The following is a 21226-nucleotide window of genomic DNA, read 5'->3' on the forward strand; positions in this document are numbered from 1 at the left end:
TCGCTTCACCCGCCACCCCTACCCGTCCCCGCTTCCCAGGAGGTCCCAGATTTGGAGAAGGGCGGGATGGATGGTGATGCTATGTCTCCGAAGCAGAAGCTCAGAGAGTGAGCAGTGAAAGGAGCTGCGGGTCGGGACGCATTAGCTCTTTATTGAGCCCCTCCCCCGCGGCGGGGCGCCGGGCTGGGTGGCACTGTGGTCTCTGCTCAGGTCGTTTACCATCCGAGCGCCAGGACCCGGGTGCGCAGGATCCGCAACAGGAGCGAGTCAGTGCTGGCCTGTGCCTGGGAAAGAAAGCTCAGTGGGCGGGCGCTCCCAAGAAGCAAGGCAATTCCGAAGCCCAGCTCACTCGTTTTCCAGGCAGGAGGGTTTCTCCTCCACTGCCCCACCTAACCCGGTCTCCCACCAGCCCAGAGAGATGGTTAGTGTTAAAGAAAGTTGTACTTCGGCCGGCGCGCTAGGGGGCGCGCCCCTCCTGGTTGAGGTTGGGAGTAGGGGTGCCAAGCGATCCCTGATGCCCCGGAGAGTACGATGGCCCGACGGTGGAAGGGGGTCCCCGCCAGACCCCGCCGATGTCCACACTCACTTTCCCGCCCATCCGTCCGCTCTTCCTCTGGTCCTGCGTGGCCCTCTTCCCCTTCCACCGCGACCTCCTCATCTTCTTCCTCCCCAGAAGTGCCTAGGCCAGGAGAAGGCTGGGTGAGTTGGGGTCCCTTATTCTCTGGCCGTCTTACTCCCATCCCTCCCCGACCCAGAGGGTCTGGACTCCCAGTCCTAGCGGCCGACCGCTTCCTCACATCCTGTCTTCCTCACCTGGCTGGAAGTCGATGGTCCTCAGCATTTCGGCCACATGCTCCACGCTCACGGTGAATTGATCCATTCTTTCATAGCCCGGCTCCGGCCGGCCGGCCAGCTCCACCTTCGACATCGTCCCGACCCTGCAGCAGCCACAGCGGCTCAGCTGGAGACTCCCAGTACCACCAACCCCTTCCCACCCTTGTCAGTGGAGTCCCCGCCCACCCCTTCCTCTCCCTTCCCACTCCACCTACTCACTTATTGATCAACTCCTTGGCCTGCTGCAGGGAAGAAAGGAGAGTGAGAGTAAGCACTGTGCCAACCTCCGGCAATATCCCATTTCTGATGCCCACCACTGTCCTGCGGGTTGCCGGGGGCGGGGTGGGGGGGGGGAGAATGCATGTCCCAATTTGTTAAGGAAAAAAAAAGGACAGAGAGGGTGACTTGCCCAAAGCCATTGGGCAAGTAGGTGCCAGAAATAAGACTTGAACCCGGCTTCCCAGTGCGAAGGCCCCCACTGCAGCCATTAGGTGGCCTGCCACCGCCCGCCTCCGCCTCCCCCCAGGGCCCACCTGCAGGTAGAGCGCCATTTGCGGCTCCTCCATGGACTGGATGGCAGACTCCACCAGCTTAGAGGAGGCCTCCAGGTGGTCTCCATACTGGCGGATGAGGCCCCTGACTCGCTGCAGCTTCTCCTCCTGCTCCTTGGCCAGCGCCTGCAGCAGCTCACCCTTCCGCTCCTCCAGCACCGCACACAGGCCCTCAAACCTCTGGTTCAGCAACTGCTTCTGCCTCCGGCTGTTTTCCTGAAAAACCAGGAATAAGGATGAGACCTCATAGCTGGGAGAGCACCAGGCTACTTGTCCCACTCCCCACTTAATGGAAGTCTCGGGGAGCCAAGAAGAGATGTGACCTGTCAATTACAACCACAAATTAGTGGCAGAGACCAGACTCCACCCAAGGGCTTCTGGTTCCCAGATCTTTTCAGTAATAATACTTTGTTGAGGTTTAATTGACATACAACATATTAGCTTCAGGTGTACAACATAATGATCCAATATTTGTATATATTGTGAATTGATCACCACAATATGTCTAATTAACATCCAACACCATACATAGTGGACAAAAATTTTTCCCTGTGATGGGAACTTTTAAGATCTACTCTCTCAGAAAATAACACTATATATTTAAAGGAGTTTCATGAGTGCTGCTGCCTAATTCTCTGACTCTGGTTTTTATATATATTATCTCACTTAATTCTCAAAAAGCTCCATGGTGGTAGCCATCATATCATTCTCATCATCACTGTTTTACATAGTTAAAACCAAGCAAACCCAAACACTGAGAAGTCAAGTCACTGGACCAGTCACAGGGGAGGACAGAGCTGGGATTCAAACCTAGCAGCCTGGGTAAGCACATTCTACCACTTGTGATTCACCTCCAGGAGCCCAGCAACTCTCCCTCCCTCCCTTTCCAGGCTCACCTCAATGGTCTGGCACACCTCCTCCATCTGTGTGATCACTGCTTGCACACGGTCATTGCCGGCCACCAGCATCGCGATGCCATCGCTGAGCTCACTCTGCCACACACAGAGGCCAGCACTCAGGGCTGGAGGACCTGGTCTGGAGCTAAGTCCCTCCCTCCCTGTCCAGGGCTACCCAGGAGAGGACTGTCCCCTCCACTCCACCATCAGGGCATCCTCAGGGCAATTCTGAGAGAGATCTAGAGAGTTTGGAACCATTCAAGAAGTTTGGAAGCACAGTCTATAAATTCTGGAAGTGGAGAGAGGAAGTCCTCCACCACCAAGTGAGGAAGAGACATTCACCAAATATCCGCCAAATGCCAGGCACTGGGCTGCGTGCTTTATCATCCACCAATTTTGAAAAGGTCTTCAGGATTATCTGTTAAGATAATATTGCCTCTTCTCCATTCTCTTTATTCTCTCATTCTGGGACTCTGGTTAGATATATGTTAGACCTTCTCATTTCCAACCTCCTCATCTCCCAGGGCTATATTCTAAGATATTTTTTCAGTCCTCTCTTTCCCTTTTAAAATTTTTTTATGTGAAAAAAATTTTTTTTTCCTGGCCGTGATGTGTGGCTTGTGGCATCTTAGTTCCCCAACTCAGGCCCTTGAGAGTAAAAGCACAGAGTGCTAACCACTGGACAGCCAGGGAATTCCCCAGTCCTCTCTTACTGAGAGGAAGTTGTCATTTAATTCGTCCCTTGAATGTTTTGTTTTCTACAATTATATTTTCATTTCTAAAAGCTCTGTTTGGTTCTTTGTCAAATCTGCACTTTTGATAGTCTACTATTGCTTATTTTTAAATTCCATTTTTAAAGCATTTTATACAAAGCTGACTTTACCTTCTTTAATAATACCAGTATCTTAATTTCTTAAGGGTCTAAATCTGAAAATTTTGTTTCTGCTGACTTCACTCATGAGTACGTTTCTTTGTTTATCTTCAATTGTGAGCTCATCTTATGTTGATCTTAATCCAAGAAAAACCCAAGGCCTAAATTGAGGGTTTTTCCACCAGGGAGAATTTGCATTTGCTTTAGTCAAAAGCCAGGTGGCACAACTGACCACTCTAGGGATTCCTGGGATTCCAGTGTATCCTGTGATCCTTGGGGGTCTTTGTTGTAGGTCCCCCAAGTTTCAGGAGTTTGTAGGCATAATCTCATCTGTCTAGTTCAGTAATAATTTGCCTGTGGGAAATCCTACCTTTCCCATGCTTATCATTCAGGGTTCTGTTCACATCTCACTCCCTCACCTTCTCTCCCTACCTCACCCACACTTGGAGCTTTCCTTTCCTTTCTTTTTTTTCTTTTTCTTTTTCCTTTACTTTCTACCTGTCTACTAATTTAATTTTTATTTTATTTTTTCAATTATTATTTTTAAAATTAACTGATTAATTTATTTTTTTGACCATACTGCATGGCATGTGGAATCTTGGTTCCCCAACCAGGGATTGAACCAGTGCCCCCTGCGCTGGAAGCTTAACCACCAGACAGACCTCCAGAGGAATCCCTTAATTTTTAAATAATGTTTTATGTAGAATCTACTTGTATGACAGTGAGATGGCCTTGAGAGTTCACCATACTGCATCCTTTTCTCATATGATCCTTACAACTCTCAGGTGTAAGCACTTTCATTCCCATTTTACAAGTGAGGAAGAACGTCAGGGCCAGAGAGGTCAAGTGACTTACCCAAGGTCACACTCTGAGCTGGGACTTCAGCCCTGATCTGCCTGCCTTTGAAGTCAAGTGGAGTAAGAGGCTGCAGTTTGAGATCCCATCCTGCATCCCCACCGCTCCCCCCGACTCCCGCCACCCCATACTTTCTCCCTCTGCTGCTTGATACCTTCTGGCGTTTGTAAATGGTGGGCAGTGGGGCCACCTCACAGTCCTTGTGGGCACCAAAGACCTTGCAGAGAGAGCAGGTGGGCACTTCACAGCTCAGACAGTAGATATTGATCTTCTCGTCTTCATGCTCCTCGCACATGAGGTGCTGCTCAGCCTTGGAATGCAGGGGACTGCGGGGGAGTGGGCAGGGTGGGAGGGGGGATCAGGGGCCAGGCAGGGGGGCCAAGCGTGTGAAGCCCCCTGAGCACTTTTCCTTCCGCCTCCACCAGCCACTGACACCCTCTGTGCCCCAACAGCTGCTGCTGTGGCTGGGCAGGCGGGTGATTTCCTCTTCACTTGAGGAACAGAGCTACATCCAGGGTGCAGGAGGCCTAGATCCAAGAGTAGTTTCTATTCCAGGGGGCAGGGAAGTCCCACGGGAGGGAGGTCATGGAGGGTTGGCAAGGACCTTGCTGGTGGATGGCCAGCCCCTCCCAGGTGAAGAGGGGGAAGTGCTGACCTGGAATCAGAGGCCGCCTGAGCTGGTGACCTACCGAGCTGGGGGCAAGTCCCTCCTCCTCTCAGGTCCACTCCTCTCATCACTAAACTGAAGAGGCAGGTTGATCGTTTCAGCTTCTCCCTGCTGGCCCTGATGGGCTCCCTTGCTTTGTCCCAGGCCCTGCACTTTAGAGAAATGAGACCCTAACAGCTCACCGGGAGGACTCCTGCTTGTAAATGTCGATAATGTTCTCCACGAGCAGGTTCCGCTGCAGGCCGTAGACGCCATGTCTGTCCAGGACCACCTCGTGCCTGCAAGATGGGCAGCGGAAACGGCCCCCTGAAGACACAGTGGTGGAGCTCCGGGACTGCCACAGAGGGTTCGAGGCCTGTGGGTGCAGAGAGCGTGAGAGGAAGGCCCAGTGAGTTATGGGGGAACTGGAGGGGGCGGGAGGGAAGGTCACAGGGGCTGGGGAGTAGGACAGTGATGGAGGGGGAGGCAGCAGCTCTTTTTTTTTTTTATTGGCCATGGTGTGCTGCATGGCATGTGGGATCTTAGTTCCCCAAGCAGGGATTGAACCTGTGTCCCATGCACTGGGAGCACATAGTCTTAACCACTGGACGGCCAAGGAAGTTCCCACCCACTCTTTTCTACGGCTGGGCGCTCCTCTGAGAGCAGCCCCAGGTGGGTGGCCATGGAAATCTCTCCCATCTTTGTCTCCTTACTCAGCCCACCCCTTTGAGTGTCCCTGCATCCAGAGCCTAGCTTGATCAGGCCTTGTCAGGGCAAGACCTCCTCAAAGGGGCCCAGCTTGGAGCTGTTGACCTCAGCAGGAAGACCAAGAAAGGAAATGGACTCTGAGCAGTGTAGCCAATAGCCTCCAGCCTAGGGCTCTTGTGGGCCACGTCTGGGGGAGACTCTTTGCAACCCCGGGCAGGGGCACAGAGACAAATGCTGAACAACAGAGCAGACACATAGAGCTGGGTAATCCAGGGAAATCTCTCCAGGCACAGGGAATCAGGGTTCCTGGGTTCCCATGCTGCTCCTGTCGTGCCCTACCGTGCATGTCTGGGCAAGCATTCAACCTCTGCACAATTAAGGACTAGACTGGATTATTCACTCTACCACAAAAGTTGAGTGTGCCAGGTAATTGCTAGGCTCTGGGGAAAAGATGACTATCCTTGCCCTCAGGAAGAGCAAACTGACAAACTGCATCCAGTGGGCTGGGTGTTATGACAGGAGGAAGCTTGGAAGGAAGACTCACCAGGTGGGATTACCAGTTCCTCCCACTTACACCCCTGAGAGGACCTGTTCAATCCTGTCCTAAAAGGGAGAGCCCTGCCATGGCTGAGGCCGCAGAGGGTTGGCTCAGAATTGAGGACATGATCACCTGACCCAATAGGACCAGTTTTTCTCTCTAGGAAATTGGAATGGAGACACAGAGGCTGAGGTGACTAGACCATGTGCAGCTTTTGAACTGAAAAAAGACCTGTGGAATTGAGCTAAGAGCCGACATTGTGGCCATCCCAAAATCTGTACAAGGGGGCCGTGTGAGGGGTCAGACACTGTGAACAGAGAAGCCTGGTCTGCAGGGAAGAGAAAGAACCAATCTGGGGAGATAAGTAGAGATGAAAGACTGGTGGAGACTGCTTGTTGTTCCTCAATATTCACTTCTTCTTCTACTTCAATAATAGAGACCCTAGACTTTTAGTAAGACACACAGAATAAAGACCATGCAACCAAGCTTCCCTTCCAGCTGGGCGTGATGAGGTGACTGTGTTCTGGCCAATGGGATATAGATAGAAATGTTTTGTGCAATTTCTAGGAAGTATCTTTAATGTGAAAGGCATGCCCTACTTCTCTTTTCTCCTTCCTGCTAACTGGAATGAAGATGAAATGGCGCAGGTTGAAGCAGCCATCTAGAGCCAAGCAGTAGCCACATGCCGAGAATGGCAAGATAAAAGGAGTCTCTGATGAGGTAGAACTGGACTGCCCACCTTCACTGGAGAGAAAAAAAGTTTTACCTACTTGAAGTCACTGTTATTTTTGGTTTCCTGTCTTTTACAGCTGAACCTAATCCTAATTGGCTGGAAGAACACTCAATCCTAGAGAGTGATGGAGAGGGTAGTCACCTGTGACTTTGTGTGTTTAGATGTATTTCCCACAGTTGGGTTCTATAAACTTCTCCAAATCCTTATCACATTTTGGCGGGATTTCTTTTTTTTTTTTTTTAATCTATTTATTTATTTTGGGGTTTGCTTGATCTCTGTTGCTGTGCAGGTTTTTCTCTAGTTGTGGCAAGAGGGGCTACTCTCTAGTTGTAATGCACAGGCTTCTCGTTGCAGAAGCCTCTCTTGTCACAGAGCACAGGCTCTAGAGTGCTTAGGCTTTAGTAGTTGTGGCTCCCGGGCCCTAGAGCACAGGCTCGGTAGTTGTGGTGCATAGGCTTAGTTGCTCGGAAGCATGTGAGATCTTCCTGGACCAGGGATTGAACCCGAGTCTCCTGCATTGGCCAGCAGAGGGAAGCCCTTGGCTGAATTTCTTGAAAATTATAAGAAGTTAACATTTCAGCCCATCATAAAGCTAAAAAAGATTAGCTTGAGATTATCCCAAGGCTGTGTTTGTGTAAATAAACATAAATCCTTCTTAGTAATTGGAATTGTATGAATATTGTTAAGTTTAGCTTAAAGACTGGGCTAAAGTGTGAGATCGCTGGCCCTTTGTTTGCTTGATACAATTATCTTTCAGTATTTAGAATCCAAGTGAGCAAGGTGGTGTTAGAAAAACTCTAAGCCTGCAAACTCCTGGAATCTTACTTCTCTTTGATTGGCTGGTGGCAAGCATTTAAATCTGCTCAGTGTCTGAATGGGAGGAAGGGGGCGTATTACTTTTTATATAATTAAATTATTTTATCTTTGGCTCTGTCAGTCTTCACTGCTGCACTTGAGTTTTCTCTAGTTGCAGAGGGCAGAGCACTCTTCATTGTGGTGTGTGGTCTTCTCATTTCAATGACTTTTCTTGTTGCGGAGCACAGGCTGTATGTGCATGGGCTTCAGTAGTTGCAGCTCAAAGGCTCTAGAGCACAGGCTCAATAGTTGTGGTGCATGGGCCTAGTTGCCCTGTGGCATGTGGAATCTTTCCAGACCAGGAATCCAACCTGTGTCCCTTGCACTGGCAGGAGGATTCTTAACCACTGGACCACCAGGGAAGTCCAGGGGGCATATTCTATAGTCTTGACCCAGAGCAAAGACAGACTCCTAAAGCTTCTGCTAACCTCTGCCCCTCACTGGACCCTTCCTCCATACTCATTATTTAACAGTCAACACATGTTTTGAGGACCTATTATGTGCCAAGCACTGTGCTAGGGGTTTTCTACACATTCTTGAATTTAACCCTCAAGAATTTCTTGTAAAGACAGTGGAAAAGGGCCTTCCCTGGTGGTCCAGTGGCTAAGACTCTGAGCTCCCAATGCAGGGGCCCAGGTTCCATCCCTGGTCAGGGAACTAGATCCCACATGCCCCAGCGAAGATCGAATGATCCTGTGTGCTGCATCTAAGACTCAGAGCAGCCAAATAAATAAATAAAAAAATATATTTTTTTTAAAGATGGTGGAGGAGATGAACATTTACCCTCTAACCTGGACTACAAGAAATATAGTAAGAAATATACAAGTCTAACACTTATTGAACACTTAGTTTATGCCAGGCTTTGCTCTAAATCCTTTTATTTGTATTAATTCATTTCATTTTCATATCATTAGCTCCATTTCAAAGATGGGAAATTGTAGCCCAGAAAAGTTAAATAAATTTGCACATGGTCATCAGCCAGTTGGTAGCAAAATCAATATCTGAACTCAGGCACTCTGACCTCAGGGTCAGAGTAGTCATTATACTCTGAATAATCATTATACTACATTGTCAGATACAATAAAATTTAGGTGCATTGAAGAATGATGCCCAAAGCTAACATTTTTCTCCCTTAGCCTTAGGTGAAGTGTTTTAGTAAAAGAGTCATGAAGGACCAAGCATCATCCTTTCATATAGGAACCTTTCACATAGGAAAGAGAGGACAGCTTAAAAGTCAACTGCACAGCTGTGGATTGAAGTTATTTCAACAGAAATAAACAGAAGATGACTCATCATACCAAAACCCCGTGTGCCACAGAGTGCAAGCTGGCAACCAGAGTGACCTTCTTGTCTGTGGAGAGATAGTTCAAATCTCACAGGAGACCTCCTCCCATGGCTACACAGACCCCCATGGTAGATAATTCATCATAATTCATCAGATTTGTGTGAAAAATATTCTGAGGCAACATAACCAAACTGAGACACTCAACTGCCTACTAAGCCATGTCATACCCCTCTATTCATCCAAGAAGCCAAAGAGGTAAACAGAGATTACAAACCAATGACAACATCCAGAGAGCCAGTCTGCTTTTGGAAGGAAGCCAGGGTCAACAGGGTTGAGTGATGAATTTACCCTCAGTACCAGATAAAGCTATCCCTATTTAAAGAGGACTGATAAACAGAAGAGATCCAACAGGAGATGCAAGCCAAGATTATACAAAAAGGAAATGGAAAAGAAAGCATGACAAGGGACAAAGGTACCTTCTGGAAGAACTGCTTCAACAAACAATTCAATTTCAATTAAAGAAATGAAGAAAACATTTGTTGTTCAGTCACTAAGTTGTGTCTGGCTCTCTGCAGCACCCAGGGCTTCCCTGTCTTCACTATTTCCCGGAGTTTGCTCAAACTCATGTCTATTGAGTCAGTGACGTTATGTAATCGTCTCATCCTCTGCCACCTCCTTCTCCTCCTTGACTTCAATCTTTCCCAGCATCAGGGTCTTTTCCAATGAGTTGGCTCTTCGAATAAGGTGACCAAAGTATCGGAGCTTCAGTTTCAGCATCAGTTCTTCCAATGAATATTCAGGGTTGGTTTCCTTTAGAACTGACTGGTTTGATCTCCTTGCTATCCAGGGGACTTTCAAGAGTCTTCTCCAGTACTACAATTTGAAAGCATCAATTCTTCGGTGCTCAGCCTTCTTTATTCTCCAACTCTCAAAGCCGTACATGACTAGTGGAAAAATCATAGCTCTGGCTAAACATACCTTTGTCAGCAAAGTGATGTCTCTGCTTTTAATATGCTGTCTAGGTTTGTCATAGCTTTTCTTCCAAGAAGCAAGCGTCTTTTAATTTCATGGCTGCAGTTACCGTCTGCAGTGATTTTGGAGCCCAAGAAAATAAAATCTGTCAGTTTCCATTTCCCACCCATCTATTTGCCATGAAGTTATGAGACCGGATGCCATGATCTTCATTTTTTGAATGTTGGGTTTTAAGCCAAGTTTTTCACTCTCCTCTTTTCCCCTCATCAAGAGGCTGTTTAGTTCCTCTTCACTTTCTGCCATTAGTGTGGCATCATCTGCATATGTGAGATTGTTGCTATTTCACCCAGCAATCTTGATTCCAGCTTGTGCTTCATCCAGTCCAGCATTTCACATGATATAATCTGCAAATAAAAATAAGCAGGGTGACAACATGCAGCCTTGATGTACTCCTTTCCCAATTTTGAACCAGTCCATTGTTCCATGTCCAGTTCTAGCTGTTGCTTCTTGACCTGCATACAGATTTCTCAGGAGGCAGGTAAGGTGGTCTTATATTCCCATCTCTTTAAGAATTTTCCACAGTTTGTTGTGATCCACAGGGTTAAGGACTTTAGTGTAGGCAATGAAGCAGAAGTAGATTTTTTTTTGTAATTCCCTTGCTTTACTGTGTCCAATGGATGTTGGCAATTTGATCTCTGGTTCCTCTGCCTTTACTAAATCCAGCTTGTATATCTGGAAGTTCTCAGTTCATGTACTGTTGAAACTTAGCTTGAAGGATTTTGAGCATTACCTTGCTAGTAAGTGAAATGAGTAGAACTGTGCAGTTCTTGGAACATTCTTTGGCATCACCTTTCTTTGAGACTGGAATGAAAGCTGACCTTTTCCAGTCCTGCGGCCACTGCTAAGTTTCCAAACTTGCTGGCATATTGAGTGCAGCACTTTCACAGCATCATCTTTTAGGATTTTCAATTGCTCAGCTGGAACGCCATCACTTCTACCAGCTTTATTCATGGTAATGCTTCCTAAGACCCACCTGACTTCACACTCCAGGATGTCTGGCTCTAGGTGAGTGACCAAACCATTGTGATTATCCCGGGCATTAAGACCTTTTTTGTATAGTTCTTCTGTGTTTTCTTGCCATCTCTTCTTAATCTCTTCTGCTTCTGCTAGGTCCTTGCTGTTTCTGTCCTTTACTGTGCCCATCTTTGCATGAAACGTTCCCTTGGTATCTCCAATTTTCTTGAACAGATCTCTAGTCTTTCCCATTCTACTGTTTTCCTCTATTTCTTTGCATTGTTCACTTAAGAAGAAAGCATAGTCTCCTTCATTAAAGAAGAACCAGTCACAAAAGGACAAATACTGTATGACCCCTCTTATATGAGGTACCTAGAATGGTCAAACTCACAGAGATAGAAGGGTGGTTGCCAGGGGTTGGGAGAAGGGAAATGAGTTATTATTGAATAGGTATGGAGTTTCCATTTGGGATGATGAGAGTTCTGGAGATGGACAGTAGTGATGGTTGAACAACAATGTGAATATTCTTAATGCCACTGAACTGCACACTTAAGAATGGATAAGATAGTGAATATTTATTTTATGTGTACTTTACCACAGTGCTACAAAAGAGAAGAAAAAGTAATCAAGACTTGTTGGGTTATCTTGGTCAAGGGTCCTACTTCAGATTCCCCACAGTGAGTCCTCACCCCAGAGATTGACCTGAGGTGGGCTGGTGAGGCACGGTACCTCATCACCGCTTCCACACCTGTTAAAGAAATTTCCTTGGTGGCTCATCCCACTGGCTAATCCTGGCTAAAACTTTCTCCCAGGACCAGGGCCTTTGAGAAGCAATCAATGCTTAGACAGTCAACCTCGGTCCCTTGTTTGAAGAGCACCTTTCTTGGAAGCTAGAGAGCACATAGGGTAGGCTAGGGGGAGGGTTACTCCTCTCTGGCCACAGGCTGGCACTGCTCCCTGGAGTAGATGCCACAGCTGAGCACAGCTTTGCCACTCATCCCCGGGTTCCGGAGTCCTCCCCTGTTCCACAGCTCAACTCCTCCTGCCATATTCTACCTCTGGTTGGCTTTCCTCCTAACCTCGAGGGCACCTCTTCCTTTTTTTTTTCTCACCTCTTCCTTTTTGTAATGGTTTCAGCAGTGTTTCCCCTACCCAACCTCACATCCAACTTCCTTTGCTAGAGTAGACCCTGAAATGTGTATGTGGTGTGTATATATGTCCTTTGGTACTAGGGCTAAACTTGACTACTAATAAACAGTAAAGTTTTTCTTTTGGATTTTCGGAGTCTTCTAGCTCATGGCATGACGTGTTGCTAGCTTATGTAGCTCAGACACCCTCACTGTGCTACCCGAGTGTGCACTGTTTCCCAAAATGTGGTATACATACTGAGAACAGTCATGAAGATTTCAGGCGGCCTGGGGATGGACACAAACATTTCTTAGGTGTTTGGTGTTTAGTCGCTAAGTTGTGTCTGACTCTTTTTGCGACCCCATGGACTGTAGCCCAACAGACTCCTCTGTCCATGGGATTTTTCCAGGCAAGAATTCTGGAGTGGGTTGGCATTTCCTTCTCCAGGGGATCATCCCAACCCAGGGACTGAACCTCCATTGGCAGGCGGATTCTTTACCACTGAGATACCAGGTAATCCCTCTTATGTGTTTACCTTAACGTATATTAGAAAAAAATAACCAGCCTATAAAACTGGTGATTTTTCGTGGATTTTGTCATTTAGAATTATAAATATTTCATCTTTAAAAGTGAGTTCTTTTTTACAAAATTATTTATTTGGCTGTACCAGATCTTGGTTGCGGCATGCAGGTTCTTGGTACATGCAAGATCTAGTTCCCTGACCAAGGAACCCCTGCACTGGGAGCTCTGAGTCTGAACCACCATGGAAGTCCCCAAAGTGAGTTCTTTTAAGTAGAAATACTCAAGCATAGTACAAGTGGTGCACACAGTTTTGGCAAAAATCAGGAAGATGACAGAGAATGAAGTCTGGGACATTTGCTCTAACCCTTTCCTAACTCCCTCCCATAATCAAAACTTGTGTGTCTTGCATCCTAAATGGTTTGCAAATGCCAAGTGACTACCTTGAGAAAGTCATCTGTACTAGATATGCAGATAAAATTATTCCCCATTCTTGGTAGCATCTCTGTATTTTAATTGAGAGCATTTAATGCAAGATGACATAGGGAAAGTAGCAGTGATCTGAAGATATGGTTTGGGATTTACCATTTATGACCTTGGGAAAACAATTTCTCTTATGGCTCAAATTTCCTCAGATCTAAAATGAGGATTTGTACTTAGCAGTAGCTCCATTCAAAGGCTGATGTTCTCTGAGCAATGAGCCTTAATGGATATATTTATGTAAGAATACTGACCAGTGTGGGCGAAGGGAGTTGTTAGTTTTTATAGCAACCTTCTCCTCTCACGTCTTGCAGGTCACCATGTCCCTGTTTTGAATCCACTATCTCTCGTTTGTGCCTTCCTCTAGCTGTCCCTGGAATGCCCTCTTCCTGTTTGATATTAATAGTTCCTGAAATCCCATCTTCTCTGAAATAGCCCTAGTGTGTTTAGATGGATTTATACATTCTATAATTTTATATTATTTATGAGGCTTAAAATCTACATAATACAGGAGCTCCCTGGTGGTCCAGTGGCTAAGACTCCAAGATCTTAATGCAGGGGACCTGGGTTCCATCCCTGGTCAGGGAACTAGATCCCACATGCTGCAACTAAGCCCCAGAGCAGGCAAAAAGAAAAAAAAATTCATAATACAGCTGTACTATTTTTGTAACCAGAATAAACAGTAAAACTATTTTTTCAGATAGTTAACATGCTTGTTATTTAATGCTGCTGCTTATTTGCTTCAGTTGTGTCTGACTCCACAGACTGTAGCCTGCCAGGCTCCTCTGTCCATTGGGATTCTCCAGGCAAGAGTACTGGAGTGGGTTGTCATGCCCTCCTCCAGGGGATCTTCCCGACCCAGGGATCAAACCCACGGCTCCTGAACTGCAGGCAGATTCTTTACCACCTGAGCCACCAGGGAAGCCCAGTTATTTAATAGTAAAGACTAAATGAGTTACAATGGTATCACAATGCAACTATCTTTAACATGTTCTTAACATGGGCAGAGACTCATGAAAAAAGCAGGATGTAAGTCTATATAGACAGTAGGATCCAAATTTTGAAATGGGTGATGGGAGTTATAGGATTTTAAAATTTCTTATTTGTAGTCATCTACGTTTCCCAAATTTCTTTGTATAAACCATGAATTACTTTATAACATGCATAAAATGAAAACTAAATATTTTTGCAATAATTTCCACTGAGTGATAGAATTGTGGGTGATTCCTTCCTTCTTTTTTAAAAAAATGTATTTTTGAAATTTTGTACAAAGACCTCATGTTTGGGGAAATAAATGTTTACTTTTTAAAAATACAATGCTCAATCCTGCCGTGAGTGAACAGGGGGTATTAGAATGCCAGAAGCATTAACAGGAGAAAAGATACTTAGCAGACCTATGTTAGTTTACTCCCTAGTTCATACACTACAGATGCCCTATCTCCTGCAGGGTATTCAGGCTCCATCACTTCGTTACATCCCTAAGGGGTTCTTATGGTCAACCTCAACCCTGGGGGCCATTTCCCCATTAACTACCCCTCAGCCCAAGGAAGGGTGAGGAGAGAAGGACTGTCAGTTATATTAAGGGGGTTGTTCTTGTTGTTTTAAACAACCTGGAGAAGCATAAATAAATAAAAGGGTTTATCTAAAAAATTAAAAAAAAAACTGTGTTAGTTTAAGGAAAGTGTTTAAGAAAATACCACTTGAAGACAGGGTAGACAGGAAGCAGGAGATGGTTGTTAGAAAGAGTTTTAGGAAACCAAAGATACTATAGGAGTTCAAATTACAGATAGAGGAGTCATGGGACAGAGGAAACTTGAAAGGTAGATTTTTACCATGAAGGGCTTTTTTTAAAAAAAATTGTAAAACCTTAGAGGGTTTTGAATCCAAGGGTAAAGAGCTGAACTTAATTTTGTAGGCAAGGTTTCTAAACTGAGAGACAAAATCAGAGTGAATATTAATCTAACAGAAGTGATTTGGATACATGGGAGAGAAGACTGGCCATTGCTTCTGATGTAAAGGCCCAGGCTTCCCTGGTGGTCCAGTGGTGAAGACTCTGCGCTTCCACTGCAGGGGGCGCCCTTGGTCAGGGAAGTAAGATCTCCCAAGAGTCCATCCGGCCAGATAGACACACAGATCAGAAGCAAGGTACAAGCACTGTCACCGGCTTGCCCTCAGAAACAAAAAACCCTGCAAAGAGCAGGGATGCCAGAGATGGAATCTGGCCAATCGCGTGGATGTGAGTAGGCTGCCGGAGAGAGGAGGGAGTAAAAAAAAAATCAGACCTTTCAAGACCGGTGCTTGGGAAGACATTGGTGCCTGTGACGCTGGAGACTTAAACCTGGGGGCCACTGCTCCCCAAATGAGTAGAATTCAAGGGTTCTGTGAACCTTGATGGGAAAAATGACATCTTTATTTTCACTGACATCGAGAAATTGAGCACTGTCCTTTATTATGAAGGTAGGAATTGGGGTGTTGGAGTTGGGTGGGGGAAACATTGCCGAAGCCATGAGCTGTCTCTCTTTTAAGCTGTATTTCTTTGGTGATGGTCTGCAGCATCCAATGGAAACATTCCATCTAGAAAGATGCTCTGTGAATGCAGTTCTTCTATTGAATCTACACTTCTCTCAGAATGTTTTCCATCTTTCCTGGCTACCCAGAGTGACGCTGATTTGGGATACTGGCCCAGGATGTAAGGAGGGTTGTTGGCAGCTATCTCCCCTAAACTGTTGGCCTGGCCAATGATGAATAGTGAACCATGCAGGTCCTCTGAGACAGAACCTCAGAATATACTAGAGAAACTGTGGGAAAACAGGGGCAGAAGACCACACATTTGAAGCAAGCTGAAGACCTTTAGAAGAATCCAGACATTGTCAGCAAAAGCTGAGTTGTGGGTGGGGGAGGGGTTTTGATGGGAGAGCTTGCTCTGCCCAGCAGAGCCTAGCAGTGAGCGTGACACAGGGATTTGTGAAAGGAGGCTGGCTCAGAAGAGGCCTGGTAAGCAGGAAAGTGAGCCACGGGACTTCCTACTCGGTCCAGCAGTTAAGACGCCATGCTGCCAGTACAGGGGGAGTGGGTTTGATCCCGGGTCAGGGAACTTAGATCCCACATGCCAGTGGTGCAGCCAGGAAAAAGAAGAAACAAAACAAAACAAAAGAGTGAGCCAAGATAGGACACTAGTAACTGAATGCAAAGTCCTGAAAGAATGGAAATACATGATGATGTTTCTTCAATTTGTGAAATTGGATTGTGAGAATTACAAGGATGTTAAACAGCAACTTAAAGCTCCTCTTTATCCAGGTGTGTGTAAATAGGCTTGAAGAGGTGAAACAACCTGCTTTACAGTCATGGCCAATTAAGGAAGAAACTGGTAGGACTAGAGCCCAGGAGTGCTGAGTCTCGGTTTATGATTTTATTTCCCAGTAAATCCAGTTTCTTTCCTCAAATAAGATCCTAAGCCTGCTACAAGATTAACATAGTTCATAAAATTTCAATCAACCAGTTCCCCATAAAAGAGACCTGCCCAAGTCTGGGCTGGGGAGGGGACATCTCAGGCCCCTCAGCAGCAGGTGGAAGTGGCTGAAGAGGAAGGCTGTGTAGGGTTTTCACCAGCTGGCCTGTACTTGATGACAGCAGCCCTAACAATTAGACTGTAAAGAACTGGAATTTGGGGGATTTCCCTGGTGGTCCAGTGGTTAAGAATCCACTTTGCAATGCAGGGATCAAGGGTTTGATCCCTGGTCGGGGAACTAAGATCCCACATGCCATGGAGCAATTAAGCCCTGCAGACCACAACCACTGAGCCTGCACACCACTACTGGGGAGCCTGTGCACCACAATGAAAGATCTCACATGCTGCAACTAAGACCCAAAGCAACCTAAATCCTAAAAAAAAAAAAAAAGAAAGAAAGAAAAAAGGAACTTGAATTTGGGATGAAATAAAAGAGGTCATTTCTTTCCCAGTTTGCCCTTTATGACAGAATGAGACCCCTTTCTTGCTATTCCCATCTCTGTAACTCTCTCCCTAAATGGACACCCTCCAGAAAAGCTGTTTCTGAACAACCTTCTCACAAGGCCTTCTGGTTGTCTGTTAAATTACAACAGGTTGCAGCTCATAAACAAGTGCCCACAGTGAAGCGGGGGCAGGTATAAAAATAAACCACAGGCTGTTTTAAAGCAGTTTAGGAAGGAATAGAGTTTACAAATTCAGAAACACATGGGAAGATGTTTGTGTCAAATTCCCACACCGACAGCTTTCCCCTAGCCAAAATGCTTGGTAGCTGAGTGGGTGCAAGTGTGGGGAAAGAGAAAGAGAGAAATTAAAGGGGGTTAATGTGGTGTTTTGGTGTTTTATTCTGTTTAAATTCAGAGAGAGAGGGAGAGAGAAAGAGAACTGTATCACAGCTCTAAAGAAAATGAGTTAAATTGTGATGGCAACTATGTAAAAATATGTATAGAGAAGAGCATAATATGCAAACATGAAAACAATTGCATTGGGGAAGGTGGGATTATGGATAATTTCCTCCCAAACCTTTAATACTGTTCAACGTTTTCAATGAATTTTTTTTTTTTTGGTGCCGCCATGGGATCTTAATTCCCCAACCAGGGATTGAACCCAGGCCCTCAACAGTGAAAGAGTGGACTAACCACTGGACCAGCAAGTAATTACCTCAAAGAAATATTTTAATTTTTAAAATTTTGTTTCCTGACTCTTTTATTAACCTGATGTTCAGTTCAGTCGCTCAGTTGCATCTGACTCTTTGCGACCCCATGGACTGCAGCATGCCAGGCCTCCCGGTCCAGCACCAACTCCCGGAGTTTACTCAAACTCATGTCCATTGAGTCGGTGATGCCACCCAACCATCTCATCCTCTGTCATCCCCGTCTCTTCCCGCCTTCAACCTTGCCCAGCATCGGGGTCTTTTCAAATGAGTCAGTTCTTATAACCTGATGTTTTAAGGTCACAATCCATCAAAATTATTTTTTTAGTATTTTTAAAATTATTTGGTTATGCTGGGTCTTAGTTGGGGCATGTGGGATCTTGTTCCCTGACCAGGGATCAAATGCAGGCCCCTTGCATTGGGAGTGCAGAGTCTTAGCCACTGGACCACCAGGGAAGTTTCTCCTTCCAAATTATTTTTTGTTGTCTATCACAGTAGTTTTTTAGGACAGCAAAACATGGAGCATCATCTAAATGTTTCAGAGCATGGGTAAAATAGACTGTGACTCAGTCATAACAATGGACCACTATATAGCCATTAAAAAGGAAGATGCATATTGGAATGTGTGGCTATGGAACAACAGCCAAGAGAGTAAACCAAGGCAGATATAGGATAAATTTAGCTTAAATATGTGCATACACACACACACACACACACAAATGTGTACCTAACCATGGAAAATTTCTGCAAGGGTACCCAAGAAAGTTGGTAATGGCTATTTCCATCTGGAGAAGGGAATGAGAGGGCCGAAGGTGAAGATTCACTTTTCATAATATACATTCTTATAGTGTTTGAAAAAAATATGTGTGTGGGTGTGTAATATACTGGTATCACTTTTCTAAGTCCTATTAACTTTCTAGGCAATGTTCTAAGTGTGTTCTTCCTAAGTAGTTTCAAGATATAGAAGTCCTATTCTGGTCCCCATACTTAGAAAACAGTATCTGATTATGCCTAGAGTTGTCAAAATGTGGAGGCAATGTGTGAAAAAACTAAATATGCTCATCTTTCAGAGGGAGGTCTGCTGAGATGTATATACATAAGTGCAGCCAAAAAACTGGGTCAGCCTCCCACCAGGCCATCCCAAATAAAGCAGCAAGGAAATGACCTGCTTCACTCTTCTCTCTTTGGAGGGCTAGGGGTGCCCTGTACTTCAAAAGATACACATTAGTCCAGATCCACAGAACCATCCTGAAGCCCTGGGAATCATGTTATCTCCCAAATATTCTTCACAGGGTTCGACCCAAACAATTCCCAAGTCTCTCTGGGCTCAGATCAGTATTCCAGACCTTCAGGGAACCAAAACAGTGTGTCTGGATACAGAAGACTGACTTGGAACATCTTCTGGGGGTGGTTTAGTTGCTAAGTCATGTCTGACTCTTGCAACCCTGTGGACTGTAGCCCGCCAGGCTCCTCTGTCCATGGGATTTTCCAGGCAAGAATACTGGAGTGGGTTGCCATTTCCTTCTCCAGGGAATCTTCCCGACTCAGGGATGAACATCGTCTAGTTTCCATATATAGGACCCTCCCTGCGTCCCTCTGCCCAGTGATACTGTGTGCCATGCACTTTAATATTCTGACCACTCTTTTTTTTATAGAACATGTTACCTTCACTTTCAAAAGTTTGCTTTCACATATTTCAGGCTCTAATGAAAGAATGTTTAACTACAAATTCATGAGACGGGATGGCAAAACCTTCTGTCATTCCCCGTTTGGCATCTCAGCCTGAAGGATGTTCAGACTTAATCAGACCAAGGAAAAAGCCAAGACGGTGGGGTTGTACATGACTGAATGCCCGGGATGATCAGACCCCAGAGAGGGAAAACCACTGGCTCTGAGGTTCTCTGGAGCCAAATAATGACAGGTTTGGAGACTTAGAGGAACAGGAGATGGCAAAAGGCCTCGATGGGAAGATGGCAGGAGAGACCATTGAGCTCAGGGAAGACAGCAGACAACAAAGGGTAGGTTGTGGGCACAGCTGTAGAATGACCTGAATCAGCCAGCCAATTATTTTCCCCCAAACATGCTGCCCCCAAAGAACTTAAAAGGGGAGCATTCTCTTGGTTAAGTTAAAAATTACTGTGTTCAACACGTTTCCTCATAATTTCTGATACAGATGAAGACTGCGTGCTCATGATGTTCCTTATCGCTGCCATGCCTACTAAGTCAGCCAGCTCTGGTCTATTCTGAGCTTTTACTTCATTGGTAAGGACACGTGTGTTTGTGTGTGCCTTTATCCCTCACTCTCCCTGATTTTTGTTCTGTTTTAGAGATTATTAGAACCTACACCAGGGCATGGGGCAAGAAAGAAAGCCCATTTATATAAACCATTCTCATACGTGCTGCTTTTAGTTCTGAAACCAGGAGCTAAAATGAGATCTGTGAATTTGATTAGCTATGCTTTGCTCCGTGACCACACACAAGCCAAAATTGGTTCCGTTTGGGGGAAGTAAAATGTATTCTCTGCCTTCTCCCCGCTTAAGTGACCTCGATCCCTTTTAACCAGCAGGTCTCTTGACTCACCAATCTGGGGAGGGACACAAATGTCACCTCTAGTGGGGGAGAATTCCCAGTGTTCTGTCCACTGTCTAACTTTGCCTGCCCACCCCCCCAAGATGGATGCGCTCAGTCTTTGGCTTTAAATACAAATAATTTCACTGTCATCATGGACCTTTCTCATTTTTTAATGTTTCATTATCTCATTGCTATTTTCTCCAGATTTTCCACATTGTTCTTGAAATCTCAACTCCAAGTTGGAATGCAGAGTCTGGCACAGACTGTCACACAGCCTCGTTAGAGGATCACTTCCCTGTCCAGTTTCCATGCGGGTCTCCTTTTCTCTGTAGAGACCAGCATCCCAGGGCTGTCCATGCACAGGCTGTATGCTCGCCAGCCTGCAGAGCAGCTGCTGACTCATGCTTACTTTGGGATCTGCTAGGACCCCTGGCTCTCCTTCTGCCCTTCAGCCAGGACAGCCACCACCAGCCACCTTGTAGCGCCTTCCTCCCATCACCTTCTGGGTGCTCGGCGCTGACCTGACAAAGAAGCCTCTCACCAGCCTGCCCTGCCCCGGCCCGGCCCTGCCCCGGCCCACCTGGAAGACATCGTTGGCGCACTTGCGGCACAGGTTGTGCTGGCAGGGTAGGATCACCACCGGTTTGGAGAACATCTCCAGGCAGATGGGGCAAATAAGCTGCTTCTCCAGGTTGTCCATGCTGTGTGCATCCCCTAGCAGCGGCTTGAAACCCACCGTGAAGTTCATCCCCTCAGCGATTGTGCCTACCCTGGCCTTGGCCCTGGTCTTGGCCTTCTCTCACTGCCTCTGGACCCTTCCTCGTGTACTTTCGACAGTCTTCCGACTCCTTGTGTTCCCTTCTGTTGCTCACTCCTGAAACAGCTCTGCTACGTCTCCTGTCCCTTCCTCAAAACAATTTGCCTCGTCCTTAGATAACTGTTTTCAGACACTTTGCCTCGCTTTAGTTTCTGCTCTGTACCCTGGCCAGGCACATGTAGCTTTTTCTCTTCCTCTCTCCCTGAATGGCTCTGTCCCTGGAAATTTCTCCTTTTGTTTCCCAAACCCCTCTTGTCCACTCTGCGGGCAGCGCTGTTTGTCTCTCACTCCCCAG

General features: G+C 46.1%; 1 protein-coding gene across 2 annotated transcripts; it reads right to left on the reverse strand.

Moving 5' to 3' along the window:
• Positions 1-131: 131 nt before the first annotated feature.
• TRIM54 (tripartite motif containing 54) lies at positions 132-21226 on the reverse strand. Of its 2 annotated transcripts, none has more exons than XM_043469099.1 (9): positions 20695-21226; positions 4857-5029; positions 4162-4333; positions 2282-2377; positions 1368-1601; positions 1054-1073; positions 814-938; positions 587-679; positions 132-284 (listed from the first exon to the last, which is right to left on the reverse strand). In XM_043469099.1, exons 1-9 carry the CDS (start codon positions 20860-20862, stop codon positions 268-270), a joined length of 1098 nt encoding a protein of 365 aa, XP_043325034.1. In that variant the 5' UTR covers positions 20863-21226; the 3' UTR covers positions 132-267. The 2 variants fall into 2 exon arrangements, with proteins under 2 accessions (XP_043325034.1, XP_043325033.1); XM_043469098.1 differs by having other exon boundaries at positions 1054-1076; positions 20695-21224.

Source organism: Cervus canadensis, chromosome 5, assembly GCF_019320065.1.
Source record: "Cervus canadensis isolate Bull #8, Minnesota chromosome 5, ASM1932006v1, whole genome shotgun sequence".
Lineage (NCBI taxonomy): Eukaryota > Metazoa > Chordata > Mammalia > Artiodactyla > Cervidae > Cervus > Cervus canadensis.